The 16,442-nt window shown below is 31.9% G+C and overlaps 1 protein-coding gene across 1 annotated transcript; it reads right to left on the reverse strand.

Annotated features, from left to right (window-relative positions):
• Window positions 1–7,452: 7,452 nt before the first annotated feature.
• On the reverse strand, window positions 7,453–16,151 carry LOC148277697 (uncharacterized). The gene is made up of 4 exons (XM_088232520.1): window positions 16,090–16,151; window positions 13,765–13,991; window positions 10,317–10,593; window positions 7,453–7,930 (listed from the first exon to the last, which is right to left on the reverse strand). Exons 1-4 carry the CDS (start codon window positions 16,142–16,144, stop codon window positions 7,539–7,541), a joined length of 951 nt encoding a protein of 316 aa, XP_088088646.1. The 5' UTR covers window positions 16,145–16,151; the 3' UTR covers window positions 7,453–7,538.
• Between the last annotated feature and the right edge of the window lie 291 nt (window positions 16,152–16,442).

A 16,442-nucleotide genomic window follows, 5' to 3' on the forward strand; every position in this document is an offset into this window, starting at 1 on the left:
GTTCCTTTTTCACAATGTATGCGAATAAACATATAATTTGGCTCTGTTATATCAAATTAAATTAAAAATCACAAATACGCCGCTCATGCTACGCGCGTGCGTCCCCCATCATTGCCATCAACCGACTGAAGACTAAATCTGTTTTTGACGACACCCGCCGCAGAACAGCATCTCTGTCTTCCGTGTTATGATTTTTATATTCGTCCTCTCTTGTATAAAGCATCTGTATAGATGTTTTGTTAAATTAGCGGACATTAATTCTTCGCATAGCAAGGATAAATATTTTTCGTATTAACATTTAGTGTAGTTATACAAATTTTTCTTTACAAATCAGGTGTGAAAATGTCCATTTGAAGATTACAAAAAATACAAATTCATAATTTTAAAACATAAGAGAGATATATGTCTTGTGTCCTATGTCGACTAGTGTGACATCACAGCCACACAAGAGTTAATAACAATAATTGCTGGGCTTTTCGATAGAGTCTAACAAAAAATTCTCTCAAAATAGGTTTAAAAATATATATAATAAATTGCACACAGACAATTAATCAGGTTGTTGATGTAATCCCATTTTTCAAACTTCTTAGTTTTATTATAGGTGAATCCTTTTTGATTTTCTCTTGAATGTTTCATTTGTTTTATATTGTTAATGTGTTTTTTATTTTATTTTATTTTAAAAGATAATTCAACAAAGATACAAACTAGAAAGTCGATTCAATTTTACATACATACTTGTATACTTCTATAATACAATTATAGAATTACAATAAATAGATAGAATTACATTTTTGTTGTTTTTTTATAACTATTTTGGAAATTTCTTCTACAGTATTACAATGAAAAAATAGTCGTACGTGTGTACTTATTTTATTAACTAATATTTATTCCCAACAGATTGTTCGCTTTGTTTAATTTTCATGTGAATTATGTTCTTCTTTTAATTTATTCATATTTTTTACTGTTTAGTAATTATATGGATGTTTGAATGTTACACTACCCGCCCAGTCAAACAGAAATAAAAAATATGATAAAGAAAATTTTAAGAAATATTTGTGTTCTTATGGTTTACCCAAATATTGAATTTTGTGGGCCATTTTACGAGTAGTAAATAACTCACTATTAGAAAATGGAAATCAAGATGGGGTAGAGTGGAGTTCGAACCACGGACCTTTGATCCGTGAGTCCGAGATAATTTATTTATTTTATTAGGTAAACAAACAGTATGTACACAAATATTGCCAATTTATTTGTATATTGGTGTAAGAAACTCATGCACACACCAAAAAAATAGTTTACACCTAATGCAATAATTTAAATTATGTTCAATATAATAAATGTAAAATAAACTAAATGAAAAAATATGTATCGATTGATAAAGTTAAATATCTGCTTCTCTCAAAATTTTTATAATTTTTGACCTAAATTTACATACTTTTTCACAAAAAATATCAGCCTCGGTAAATATATTGTTATCTTGGTCGCATATTCTAGGTATTGTAGATTGTTTAAAATAGTTTGTTCGCGCGTTTTCTGTGTAAAACAGAAGATTTTGTCTTGTTGGTCTAGATGGCACACGGAACACGGTTTTTCAAGTAGGTTGGGAGAATCAATTTTACTATTTATTAATTTGAATAAAAATAACTGGTTTAATATTATTTTTTGATTTTTCAGATAGTTTATTCCATGGTACTGCATACTTTCAGCATGTAATAATAACCACAAGACCACATTACAATTCATAAATAATTATATGAATAATAATTATCACTTTAACGTGTCTATATCTTGAATAAAGGTGCTCCGCTGTTCACTTATTTTCTCTTCGACCCTTTCATCTAGTCTCTCTCTTACGAGTCCTCTAGTAAACCACTGCAGAAAATCATGCTTACGACGCCGACGGCCCTTTATTGACGCCTATGGGTCCAATGCAACTGAACTCCTAAATGGGCTTATACCAGGCGCCTTCGGTCCATACTGAGGATGCTGCGCATTTCTTGAATATTTGAAAATAATAATTTTTATTTTATTATTAAAAAGTATAAATATGGAAAAAATCTAAAAATATTTCTAAAGTTATCGTAGAAAATGTTCGAGCGCACGCTATTTACAATTTCAAACAATATTTTCAGTATACATACCTAAATACCAGGGGCGAATGCTCCTTATAATCGATTACATGCAGCTTACCATATTTTTTTGACTTCGTAAGTATTATAAGGAAAAAACACATCACCAAAAAAATATATTACTTTTCTTGGGTAAGTACATTTATATCATATTCCTTTACTCCATACAGCGACCAGTTGCCCCCCTATTGGCCAAAATTATTACTACTGGATTACACGAGATTACTCTGCTCACTTTAAAATCACTAATTCAAATACGTCTTTAACCTAAAACTTTAGAATCTCGTTCGAAAAATTACACTTGCGATTACAGTAAAATTTTGCAGCTTTCATTAATGCAATTTAGTCTTTCAATACTTTTTCATAAGGGCTAGTATTCTTTAAAATACATCAATTTGACTTACGACAGTCTAAGGGAGGTGACAATATACGCACTCGTTATGTGTGAGAAAGAGATAACGAATATATTTTGTATTTCTTAACAGGGAAGTTACAATAATAAGTAAGTAATTGATCATACTTATGTTTCGGTGGTTTGAAAATATATTTGCTTTAAAATAAATTAATATTTTGATATTTTAATCGAAACGAATAGATATTTTAATCCATAATATAGTATATATCCTTTAGTGGGTTTTAGAAAACAAAAATTCGCCAATTGTTTTTGAATTGTAATTCGTTTTTGTGCATACGATGACAGTTGAATATTGTAGGTTATTCTTCAGTATCTATTTAAACTTTTAAAATTTAGTTAGAGTTATGATAAAAACGTTACTAGTGTATAGTGTTAAGAATAAATATATATAAAGAATTATAATATGCATAACTTATGTCGTTTTGTGAATAATAATGTGATATAAAAGTCGACGAAACAATGAATCTTAAAACGTAATTTATGTTTTGTTTGGTGAACTATCGTACTCGGTAAGGAATACTTTTAAATTATTTAATTATTATCATTTATTAAAAAATAGTGTTTTATTTCAAGACAAGTTATAATAGTCTGACTTAACCAAAGATGCACCGGTACGCTAATGAATTATCTAGTTTATTCATTACTTTTTCGACGCCCAGGCGAAAACGCGAAATAGCTGCGCGGATGAGTCGTTGCTTTCTAATGACGCAGGTGGGGGTTTGAGTCCATAGGGGTTCCTTTTTTTTGCAATTATGTTTTTTTAAATCAAATGTTTGTGCTACATTAGAAAATATTTTTACTGAAACTATTAGCAGCTGGAGCAATCTGTTAAGAATTATTTATTAAATATAAAATAGACTTGTTTTTTATATGCCATACTACCGCCATGGACATTTTATCAGAATTTTCTTAGCTTACCAATTTAAAAACTCACCGCTCGCCACTGCTAAATACGTATGCGTATTTTTTATATCAAGGAACCTTGGTCTTGATTGTTGATAGTATTCGTTTTATACGCTGGAATTTGGATACTACTCTTTATTCTGAGTCCAGTTTTATTAGAACTGTTCAAATTTCCGTGCACGCGCATTAAAGTTCATAACGTTGTCGTATTGTTCTACATAAAATTTAAGCATAAAATTTTTTTTTTAAATTTTTTAGCATAAAATTTTAAATAGAGTGTTATTGAAATTTAACCAAAATTTTAAAACATTTCGCGTTTTAGGTTCTGTCCAAATGTTTACAGCTTCACCTCTGGACGCGCCTACTCCTGTAATCCGTTAATTTATATATGATCAACTATTAATCATTATTATCATAATGGAAAACTTACATAGGATCATTGGCATAATATTTTGCCTCCAGCGCACTTTACAAAAGTGATTCTATGCAATATTTATTTTAAATAAATATCCACTATCACACCCAATAAATGTAAAAACATGATTATTCTTTGTCAGCATCCCTACTGATAATATTTACCGCACGCGCCTGACTTATATCTGTACTTTTCATGAGGTCCGCAAATGTACGTCTTACGTAGAGCACGTCGTACTATTGGACGACTCCTGGTTGCGCCATATTTACTATATTTATTGTGTATTGCACATTTACTAGGTAACGGCTTGAAATGTATTGCTATCTTCTGAGCCCTAGTTTGAATGTTGCAATTATACTACTTGGGTACAATATTTTTCTCTCCGGCCCAATAACAACTGAATTTTCACCGAATACACATGCAATTTTGATATTCTCAGCGCGATTGCTAACAAGTCATTTTATCTATCTATAAGTCATTCCAATAAACTGTGTCATATTATAGTAGAGAATCAATAATCAAGAAACCGGCAAGTGCTGATCTGATCACATGATTTGATAAAGCCTGCCGCAAGAGAGAAACATCAGTTCAAACATTGAAGTGATTCCAAACGAAAATGTGAAACTAATTATTCATAGATGGCGCTTTTATATTTTTTTTATCGAAAATGGCATTTTTACATTTATTTTCAATAGAAAATTTACAAAACTTAGTTTACGGAAACTTTATTTTATATTGATTGTAACAAATTCCATAACAATACAATTGAGGCCCTTTTCACAAAATGGTGCACAAAACAAAAAATAACTTATCTTATTTTTCGTAAATACAAATTTAAACAAAACACTTAAATACTCGTAGTTCTTATTTATTCCAATGGTCGGATCATTCACAAATTAAATTTTTGAGGGTACTACTTGCAAACCCGGCAAAATCCAAAATTTTAAAATGTGAGATATTACTTGAAACTTATTTATAATATATTTTTTACAATAATTTTAACATTGTCAGTCAAAAATATGGCTTAATTTGTAAGACTTGACTTTTTAATTATCGGCTTTGTTCAAACATGGCGACCTCTGCTCGAGCATTGCAAAGTTGATAATGTATAAAATTAAATTAATTATTCCACTACTGTTTCTTGACAACATCATGCTTATGTCATCACGGCTTACGTATAAAATATTTACTGATTATAATAAAAAAATAAGTAAGAAAAAAAGTTGAAATTAGGTATTGTATCAGTTTTTTATGATTAGCTCAAAATAAAGAAAGGTGGATTTTGTCAGGTTTGCAAGTTTCACTTTGTGTTGTCACTTCATTTGTGGCACAGGTAAGGGACCACCAAAAAACTAAAGTGTTTTTATCAAATGACGCGAGCAGGCCCTAATCAGGGGCCACATTGTTGCGTCACGAAATTTACTTACATGAGTTTACGAAAAAAATTCTCGAAAGAATGTAAGCATTTAAAATTATTGATTTATACCTTATCCTTTATACCTTATATATTTATTTACATGCGAAGTACGATTTTTACAAAAGAGAGTTGTACATATTCAAATTTCTGTAAAATGAGCAGTGAGATTATTTTTTTCTAAAAAAATAATTTTCCTAACATAAACATTGGAATCTCAAGGTATCGGATTTTTATGACATTTCATCGGCAAAAGTTAATTGAGTATGCTGTGTTATCCTTCCAGTGTACTTACTCATGTTTTTTTTTTTGGTGTGATTATGGATAAAAAACTCTTATTTGATTCCCATATTCAGGCGTCATAAAATAAGGCTTACAGAAATCTGGGCTTTATTATACGCACCACTCAACCATTCAAAACAACCGCATCCCTCAAAATCTTTTATAACGCATACGTTCGCAGCCATCTTGAGTTTGCTTCTGTTGTTTGGAATCCTCGATATACAATTTATATATCACAACTAGATAAAATACAGAATGGATTCCTTAAACTTCTGGATCGTTAATCTCTTACATATTTTGACTCGTACGAAGACTCTTCTTCCTTTTATAGTTTAATTTCCCTTACTAAACTTAGGAGCATTTCTGATCTGTCTTTCCTCTTCAAAATTTAAAACAATTTTATCGATAGTCCATATCTCTTGGAGCGTATTTCAATCAATTGTCCCGTAAAGTCAACATGACAAGTTCATTTTTTTTATAATTCATTGCCCAAATAAAATTATTTTCAAAACTCGTTCATTTATCGTAGCTACTCCAAATTTAATTTACTTTGTCCCTATTTAAATATTTTGTGACTTCAAAACAAACTTTTTGTAACACTGTAAAATGAAACATCTGTCAGTGTGTAGTAAATTTATGTTCCTTTAATTTTTATAATATAAAAATTTTGAATTGGTCAACTATATTATGAAAATCCCTCTCCTGCACTATATTTTCTCATCCCTTAACCTTCTTACGAGCTCTTATTTTTTTTTCTTATGTCTAATATAGTACTTTTTTTTTCTTTACTGTGTAACATGTTCTTTAATTACATTTTTGAAAAACTTTAACTGGGTGTGTACTATTTTTAATATTTGGTATTCTTATATAAAAACTGATGTTTTTCCTTATTAAATAATTTATTTTTAAAAAAAAAACCTTGAATATAAAATGCGGCGTCTTTTCCATGTTTGTGGGATAGACGCCAAACTGAACCTTTTATCCAACAATGTTTGAATATGTCCAAATGCTTGTAGACTGGCTGGATTTCCTCCCTAGGGAGTTATTCATGTTTAAATTTATTTCTCTTTTACTTCACAAAAGTCCACAGATGGGAGAGTTGAGGAAATGTGGGTGTTCAAACATGGGCAGAGTGGTGAATGTTACACAGTGTGTAAAGTAACCACTTAAACCAGCCAATGGCAGGTCATAAGCCCTGTAAATGCCTGGACTTCCATATTCCCTTCTCAATAATATTTTCCTTCTCTGTTGAAATAAATTTAAATATGAATAACTCCCTGGGGAGGAAATCCAGCCAGTCTGCAAGCAATACAACAATAAAGGTTTCAGCTCTTTAACTTCACTAAAATCAACAAATGGAAGAATTGAAGAAATATGGATGTTCAAACATAGGCAAAATGGTGAGTGTTACACAGTGTGTAAAGTGGCCACTTAAACCAGCCAATGACAGGTCATAAGCCCTGTAAATGTCTAGACTTCCATATTCCCTTATTTAAGGTATTCTCCATCCCTGTTGTAATTTTTTAATCTTAATGACTCCCGAGGGGGTAATATCCAGTATTTTGTCTACGAACATTTGGACAAACTCAAATATTGTATTCAAATATAATAATCTGCAGTGCCCTGGGCGGGCTTCAGTGATAACCCTCATTTAATTTCGGCTGAGCTTTATTAGGTCGAAGGCAAACCTTTGCGACTACCATTTTATTAGCCCCTTCGCATGGTGCTGACCAAGTATTTTTTGGCAGAACATAACGCTCTGCTTCCTGGCCCATGACCTACGCTCGTTACGAGGAGCACATTTGGTCAACCTGCAGTAGGGCCCAGGGCCTATTGGGTAGAACAAACTTTGGATTACATGTAAGAAAATATCGCTTAATAATAATACAAACAATTTCAAATCATAAAAACATTTTATTTGAGCTGTAATTGTTTAAATGATTTAAAAAAATAACGAGTCGCCGTCGATTCAGAACTTAATTACCACTTGTGTAGAAACTTCCTTATTTTCGCTTGTACATCAGCGGTACTGTATAAGCTATCAAGAACGATCTTATTCAATCCTTTGATCGGCACAATGCTGTCCTTAGCCTGATCACAATCGATCTCCCAAGGTTTTTCTTCGAAGTAAATATGGATAGATATGACTCCATATTTGACAGTCCAGTCCGAAAGGCACTTGGCCCCGGTGGGGAATGTCATTTCCGTGGCTTGCTTGGACACCTTGTCGTACCAGTCTCTGCCTACTGGAGTGGTCTTGCCGAACACCTGGTAACCGACTCCATGGAGGTTCCCGTTCTTGACTAACAAGAACCAGGGCTCTAGATTAGAGCAAGAGGCATTCTGGTTAGCGTTGTAAAAGTAGTGAGTTCCTGAGGACACAGAAAATATACATTAAAACCACAATACTGTTTAGAGATTGTAAAATCAGGGCGCCTTAGCAATATTATCGCAATGGGCAAAATGTACGCAAAGGAAAATAATTTTTAATGTTTCGATGTGTTTCGTTCGCACAAAAGTTTTTATCCTACTAGTCAAAACTTTAAAACTTTATAAAAGTAATGGATTTATTTTTAAATATATTATTAAATTAAACTTTGTTTCCTTAAATACGTGTTTTTTATTTCTTTCTTTTAACGTGTTGGACATAATATAAATTGTACATTGGTGGATTTATTGCCAAATGGTTACTTCTTCCAATCAACTGATGATGATGATTCCACCAAATAAAGGTGTTATTTAGTTAATTTAATTTTGTTTTTGTAGCTGTAAAAAACTTATAATTTATAAACTACTAATTTTGAATTAATTTTCTTTTAAATTACTGCCTATAAGTTATTCTTAACTTTACTTTATTATATTTATATTTAGAACATAAAATTTTCACGTACTTATTGTTATCTTTTATTTAGAGATGTTGTGTTTCTTTTTTATTTTTTTTTGTTTTTTTTTATGTTTTATATTCACTTAATTGTTTAATTTTAATTATTCTTTTATATTTCACATTATTTACTACATAATTATTGTGCACTGTTGTGATTATTTCTTTTTAAAAAAATTGTAAAAGGTTCTTTGAACCGTTTATGTGTACTTAAATAAATATATAAATGTATAAGAATAGTTCATTTTTAACTGACAATACTAATTATTATTTTTATTAACATATTGCAACAGAGACGAAGAAAATTCAAGAAAATGTAATATGGAAGTCTAGGCATCCACAGGGCTTATGACCTGTCAATGGCTGGTTTAAGTGGCCACTTTACACACTGTGTAACATTCACCATTCTGCCTATATTTGAACACCTATATTCCTTCGATTCTTTCATCTGTTGATGTTTGTGAAGTTAAAGAGCTGAAACCTTTTTTTTTGCGGGTGAGATTCATCAAATTGAATTATTTCACCTACATACTAGGCAACGCCTGAAAATATTTTTTTTTTAATTTCTATATTTCTTCATGGACCAGGTAATTTACCAACAATATTTTGAGTTTGTCCAAATTTTTGTAGACAAGGACTGGATTCAACTCCCTGGGGAGCTGTTTATATTAACATATTACAACAGAGACGAAGATCATTTAAGAGAAGGTAATATAGAAGTCCAGGCATCTACAGGGCTTATGACAGGGCTTATGACAGGATTATTATTTTTGTCAGTAAAACTATTATAAAACCCCCAAAAGGTTTTTAATAATTTTAATTGTCAAGTTATAAGCTTAAATTATTCCCTGTCTGCGTAATTCTTAAGTGTGAAAGCACTACAATTAATGATATGAATCATAAACGTACAAAAACTAATGTATTCATGAGATTATTTTAGTGAAATATGCAGATTTGCAAATATAATGAGTTTATTGACTATGAGTTTTTCTCGAGCTTTATAGGTTTTACTTTTAATAAATAATCTGAATTACTGTGTTTTAATAAGAATTGCCGGTGGACTGGTGGTGACGACTCAGATTTGCCCGATCGAACTTGATCGTCTCGGTCATCTAACTGGCCAATAAATTAACCCATCCTATCACCGTTAAAATGAGGAGGTTCAGTACTATTTTAAATTGGATAAAAAAAACGTTTTCTTACGTGCAGTAAAAATTAAAGCATTCAATTTTATGACCAAGTTTCTCAAATATGTACAAAAAACTAATAAAACTAAAAACTACTTTTAATGACGTCACTAGTTCTTTCGGATCAACCAATCATAGAGTGTTGTGATAGATTTTAAGTAAACGGAAAGCCACCCACCAATCAACAAAACTCACCGATGAGATCTTGTGACGTCACACACGTAGTTATTTCAAAATTACAAAACTTCGTATAAACTTTGCGCTACGATACAATACGATACATATAATTACTTTTTAAATTTGGTTTGGTTTAAATAGTCTTTAAACAAATAAAAATATATGAATAAAACGTGGTGACAGACAAATCTACTACATAAACTGAAGTGCACTGGCATCAAAAGCAGTAAATGCAAATTTAAAAAAAAATCTAATCTTTTAAGAAAAAAATATATACATATTTTATAATACGTACATAAATTATGGCTTAAAAAGTAGTTTTACAATGCACGGATCTTAAGAGATCAAGAGACTTCCAAAGCGGATCATTTTGAGTGGAAGGAGCTTTTGATGTTAGAAGCCAAAAGCTGACCAAGACACCAAGGCATTTGCATGAGTTTTTCTTTGATGGATAACATTAAAAATTTGCAATAATTACTCATCAATTACGTAACAAATCACAAAAATATTTACCCATGTTAGGCAGGCAGTTCTGTTTATTATATTTTGTAGTGGAGGCAATAAGAGACTCTTCGGTCGGGATCTCAGTATAGGCGTCTCCATACTTGAACCAAAGACCGTATCCTAGATTGCTCATTGCAATTCGACCACCGAATTTGAGTAAGGCTGGAGTCACTACCAAAAGTGTACTTGTCCAGTACGCCTTTCCATTGATTACTTTCTTTTCATAGACTGGTAACTGAGTGAAATCGTACGGTATTCCCTTTCCTTCGAAATCGCTCAGTGGAAGCTGTAAGAGATAAATACATTTTGTTAAATAAAATACCTTTATGAGAATATTATTTTATCTGGCAAAATTTGAACGCACTAAAACTGAAAATAAACGTTATTATAAAATACGCAGTTTTTCTTCTTCTTTCTATGCTATAATCAGGTGTCTCCGACGCTGGCAATCACTTCTTGAAGAGCCTCTCCGTCTTGCGCTACCCGGAACAACTCTTTCACACTCCGGTCCAGTCTCTTATGTTGCGCAGCTGAAACCTTTGCCTCCTGCCAGGCCCACATTTTAAAAATATTTTTTTAATATTTATAAATCATAAAACACAAAGTATTTCACAAGTATAATACGTTGAATTACATTCCCAGGAGTTACAACAACTCAATTCGGGACATAAATAATATTAACATACAGAAAATAACACATATTGAGAACAACAAAGAAACAAAGCAAGTTTAGCACCTTTATAACTAAATATAGCACAACAATATATACGCTAAAAACCCTTTCTTACACAAGCAGAATAAATATGTATAAATATTTAAATAAAAAACGCTTTTATGAATAAAAAAAGGAGTGAATCTACTAAGGGAGATAAGGTCATTAACATCACATGCCATGCAGATGATGCTGCCATAGTGATGATGAGAACATCGTCCCGTTGGAGGATTTTATACTTGTCTCCGCGCTGGATGTGACCCAGATAGGATATCTTACGGATCTTTGAACATTTTATTCATTTTCTGGTGTAAGAAGCTCTCTTGAAGACTTCTACATTGCTAATCATATCTATCTGTCTACGGTATACGAAGAATTTTTCTGTGAAGCCACATCTCGAATGCCCACACCCAGTTAATGGTGTGTGCTTTTAAAGCCCGGGTTTCTGATCCATACAACAGAACAGACCGAACATACACTTATCATTATCTGCCTAAATTTTTAATTCAATTTATCAATGCAGAATATTGTTATCATTTTGTTGAATGTGCTGCGGGCTATTTTAATTCTGCATTTCACCTCCACATCTGGATCTACCAACTTTGTAATAAAACTTTCGAGGTATTTAAATTGGTCCACTTTCTTCAACAATTCATTTTCTATCCGTAAAGTAATGCTAGTATCAGCTCTCCCGAATGCTATTTACGTAGTCTGTTTGAGGTTTATGCTTAAATATGTACTGGATTAATGGAGTCAAAGTGTTAAATATTAAATGAAGTTTTTTGTATATATCAAAATTATGTCGCCTTCGCCGTATTCTTCAATGCTGAGCGTCGTAGTAAAAAGGGTCTGATACGCCTCCATTCCTCGTGGTTCTGGTCCTGGGCCAAGTTAAAGGTAGCGTTTAAAAAGGAACCTGTAAATTATTTCATTTGATTGGTTCATCAGTTTGTCCGTGTTCGTGTGGACAAAATAAACCCAAAATCCTGGATGAGTGCCCTTGATATAAATTGTACATACTTTCAACTGATTTGGTACACCTATCTCTTCTAAAAAATCCCACAAACAAACCAACCATCACTCTGTTTCCACATAAGGGTAGGCAGAAAAGATAGAACGACATATCACTCTTGGCATACAGACCTCGCTTCCTCTACATGCATAAATCTTCTCATGCACGCACGCCGATTATTCCTACTTTTGGCATGTCCATTTTCAAGTATTTGATGGACTTGATCGGGCCATGTCTTTCTCGGTCTTCCTCGTTTTCTGCATCCATCAACATTCGCATCGTAGATCCTTTTAGCCGTTATTTTGCTGTCCATTCGCTCTACATGTCCAAACCAACGCAGCACCCCTTTCCTGATTCCGTCAATAATGCATGTCTCAGCCTTACACACTTCACGGATCACGACATTCATGCACCTATCATACATCGTTTTAGCACATTTCGACAGCATTCAACTTACTTTCATCATCGTTTTTCCAATTCCATACTTCGCTCCCATACATTAGAGTTGATGAGTTGAAAAAATCCCAGAGCTTTAAAATTGAATTCTCGACATTTCTGAATTATTTATTGTATTTTCAAAATTTGTTCTAGTTTGCCTTTTTAACATCGTCAAATCCAGATTGCTCTTTTATAATTCAGCAGTCTTGGTAGTGTTTCAGTCTCCCGTTTAATATAAGAAGCAATATTCTTCTGGCATGAGAGACGAGAGATGAGTCTGGGTTGATATTTTCTTGTGTATTGGAATTAATACAAATGCAACCAAATCTGTTTGTCATTTTTCGATTTCCAAACTGAATTGCACACATCTGACGAGCAGCATGCTGCCGTAATCAGTTGTTTATTTTAAAAACTACCATGCTTTTTGGGTGATCTGTAAGATTTTAGATTCCTAATGGCCTTTTTTACTTTCTGGATGATTATATCAGATTCTTCTAGGTTCAAATCATTTTTTTAAAAATATTTTTTATTGATTATTGTAGGGCTTGCATATAAATACTTTTTTTTAATTAAAAAATATTTGCGTTCTTATGAATTACCAAAATGTTAAATTTTGAGGGCCATTTCAAACGAGTTGTAAATAAGTAAATATTAGAAAATGGGATTCCAGTTGGGGTAGAGTAGAATTCGAACCGTGGACCTTTGATCAGTGAGTCCGAGACACTAGCCACATGACGACAACCCGTTTCAGTTCTTCAACTCAATTATTATTATTATTGTATCTCCATCTTTCGATGACTTTACTAATTTCATTGTTGGTGAATCTTCGGTCGTCTTCAATAGTCTATGGCGACGTTTAAGCTTATTTTAAAGTGTTTTCACTTTCTTAACAAATCCCAATTTATCTTAATAAGTATACCAAAACAAAAGTAACACGTTTTGATCGACAACGTCTCAAGTAAGTCTGAAAATTTGTAGACAAGTTCTGGTTACAACCACCAGGGAAATTTATCAAAATTGTTAGGTATATCAACAGAGCTGGAGAACCCCTTTGAGAAGGTCATTATAGACACGAAGATTTAAATTAAAATATGTAGATGTTAAAACATTGGTAAAATGGATAATGCTTCACAGTGTATGCAGTGATCGATACTATGTAGTAAGCCCTGAAAATGACAGAACTTTCATAGTCTTTTCTATGAGAACTTCGTCACCTTTATATGAAGTTAATCGTAATATTTTTATATTTTTTGAATCCCCGCAATTTCCATTATCTTTTAATTGATTATACTTACAGCTATTTGTATGCCCGCAATAAATCCTCTTGAATCGTAAAGACCACAAACTCTCACATCCTGATCAGAAAGACAGGCAGTTTTTAAGTTTAAGCTGTTTGCATTATCAACCAACGCCCAGCCACTTTCCAACATAGAATTCAAGGTGTTGTTAATCCTCCAGAAAGCATCGATGTCCTGCAGAGCTCCACTAAATGCAAATTTGACTCGGATTTGGGTCCAGTCATCTGGAAGGACAATTTATTCATTTACTTCACAGTTTTAAAATTCTTTGTTTCAGGTCCCGACTAGCTAGAAAATCCTTCATCGGGACCTTCTTTTTACATGTTTTTTTTTCATTAAATGATGCTTAAAAACAACAAAAAATAATAAGTTCATAAAATAATAATGAACACAATACATGAGTAATTTATAGTACTGGCTTTCAAAAAAATATTTGCGTTTGTAAAATTAGTTTATGCACTTAAATCGCAGCGTATCTTAATTATTTGACTAACGAGGGTAAGGCAATTAGTCTAACACTTTAGGAGCCAGTCTAAGAACCATAAAATATTGCGTTGTTAAACTATAATTCAAACAAATATTAATAGTCGACACAAACACGGTAGTCGAATGCGCCAACTACTACACGACAAGGAGAACTTATCGCCATTTGGCTTTATTTTCCAGCGATGCTATTCCGAACGCTCTAGGGGCCGTAAAAAACACTTTCATAGCGCGTATTTGGTATATGATTACGCGCTATAAAAGCTTTCTCTGCGACCTTGAGAGCGTTTGGAATTCCAGCCTAGGGTGGTATTCTGAATCTTCTCTACCCATTAGAGATTGATTAATTTACGTATTTTTATTTTTTGCAGGCGTTTACATTTCGCTTCGTACCTGGCCACACTGATGATTAAACATCAAATAAATATATTTAGAACATTATTGCGACCTTAAGCATTACCCAAAACACTTAATTAGATTAAATTGACCAAACCGCATTCGTTTTTTTTTTTTGTAAAACAGTTTTCAACATCGTTTGACGTTTAATCATCAGTGTGGCCATTTTATGAAGCAAAGTGTCGACCTATCAAAAAAAATAAAATCCTCAAATCAACCAGTCTCTAAGGGGTAGAGAAGATTCAGAATACCATCACAGAAATTTCTAATCTAAGAGTAGCCACGAGTCAAAAACGCGCGTCTATTATTTTTGTTCTATTTTACACACAGAGTTTTATTCTTCATTTTGCCCGGACGCGAAAAAAATATATATAGAAAGCAATTTTATACAAAATATAGAACGAAAATATAGTAAATAGAAACTCAACTTAATTTTAAAAATATTTTGTTGAAAGGTAGTTTTTTAAACACCTAGCACCCTCTAGCGGGAAAACGGTGAACTAAATGATTATAAATATAAAACTTTGTTTTTAGTGTTACACAGTTTTTATAACAAAGTTTTATTTTCATAATAATTGAAGAAGTGTTACGAAGTGAATGCCGATTCAATCAAAAAATATTATTATAGAGCTTTTTAAGAAAGACACCAATAATTGTGGAAATATGCGTATTTGACGTTGTTGTCCATGTGAGGAAATCAAATAATTTTATTTATTTATTTATTTGACACTTTAAATTCATATACAATATATATGTACATATAAGGACAGGCATATTGCCTTAAGGCAATTTTTTTCCACCTACCCAAACCGTTCAGTTTGAGAAAATTATAAATACATGGACATATTGAATCTTACAATTTTATTCAAAAATTAAAAACAAGGATTCATCAAAGAATGAAAAATTAACACTATAAATAAATAATATGTTAAAATAATTGTAATGTTTATTAAAAAAAATATATTTCAGAGGGGAAAAACTTGTTTTATCTGTCGCTTTTTATATTCTTGTACGCTAAGACGATTGTATCCGAAATAAAAAATATCGATTGTTACTTAGACATTAAGACCCTATAGATGGTTTCCAAGGTGATAAAAGAAAAAATGTATAAAAAAAATCTACTTATTTAATTACAATAATTTTGATAAAAAGTTCCACAAATTTAGTGCATCAAACATAAAAAATACAACGTCGCCATCATTATATTTATTTTATTGAGATAGTTGGAAGACCAATCTATTTTTAATCGAGACAAAATATATCATTCCATTGGGATAATTCTTATTGATAACTATTATTGACAAACGACACAACCAATTAAATACCAAAATAAGTTCTCCTTAATACAAGGTTAGCGAAATAATTGAAATAAGTTATCAAATTTTTACATCATTTATGACAATACGTAATTATTTTTAAGACGAAATAACAATTTTAACTTACTTGTTTTGGAGCTTGCCAGAGCAAGGGTGGCCAAGAGAACGATTATTGACTTCATGGCAGATGAGACTAGTAATGTAAATATGGACCAAAATATTATTTTTATATACAATCGTATTACCGCACGACACTATTTTATTTGTCGTCTAACGAAAAGTGTGCTATCATCCTTAGTGTCTAAAATTGGGTTTTTCATTGCATAATTTAATACCTCTGCGTAGTTAGGTAAAAAAAACATCAATGCTTTTTTATTAAACGTATAGGGGAAAATGCCTACGAATGAGACATTTTAGTTAAATGTTTTTAAATATTTGTATATAACCGCTTTTTGAATTGTCTAACGATTTGAAGTCCCC

This window comes from Micrasema longulum, unplaced genomic scaffold, assembly GCF_059751315.1.
Source record: "Micrasema longulum isolate JH-2025_06_02 unplaced genomic scaffold, ASM5975131v1 h1tg000993l, whole genome shotgun sequence".
In the NCBI taxonomy this organism is placed as follows: domain Eukaryota; kingdom Metazoa; phylum Arthropoda; class Insecta; order Trichoptera; family Brachycentridae; genus Micrasema; species Micrasema longulum.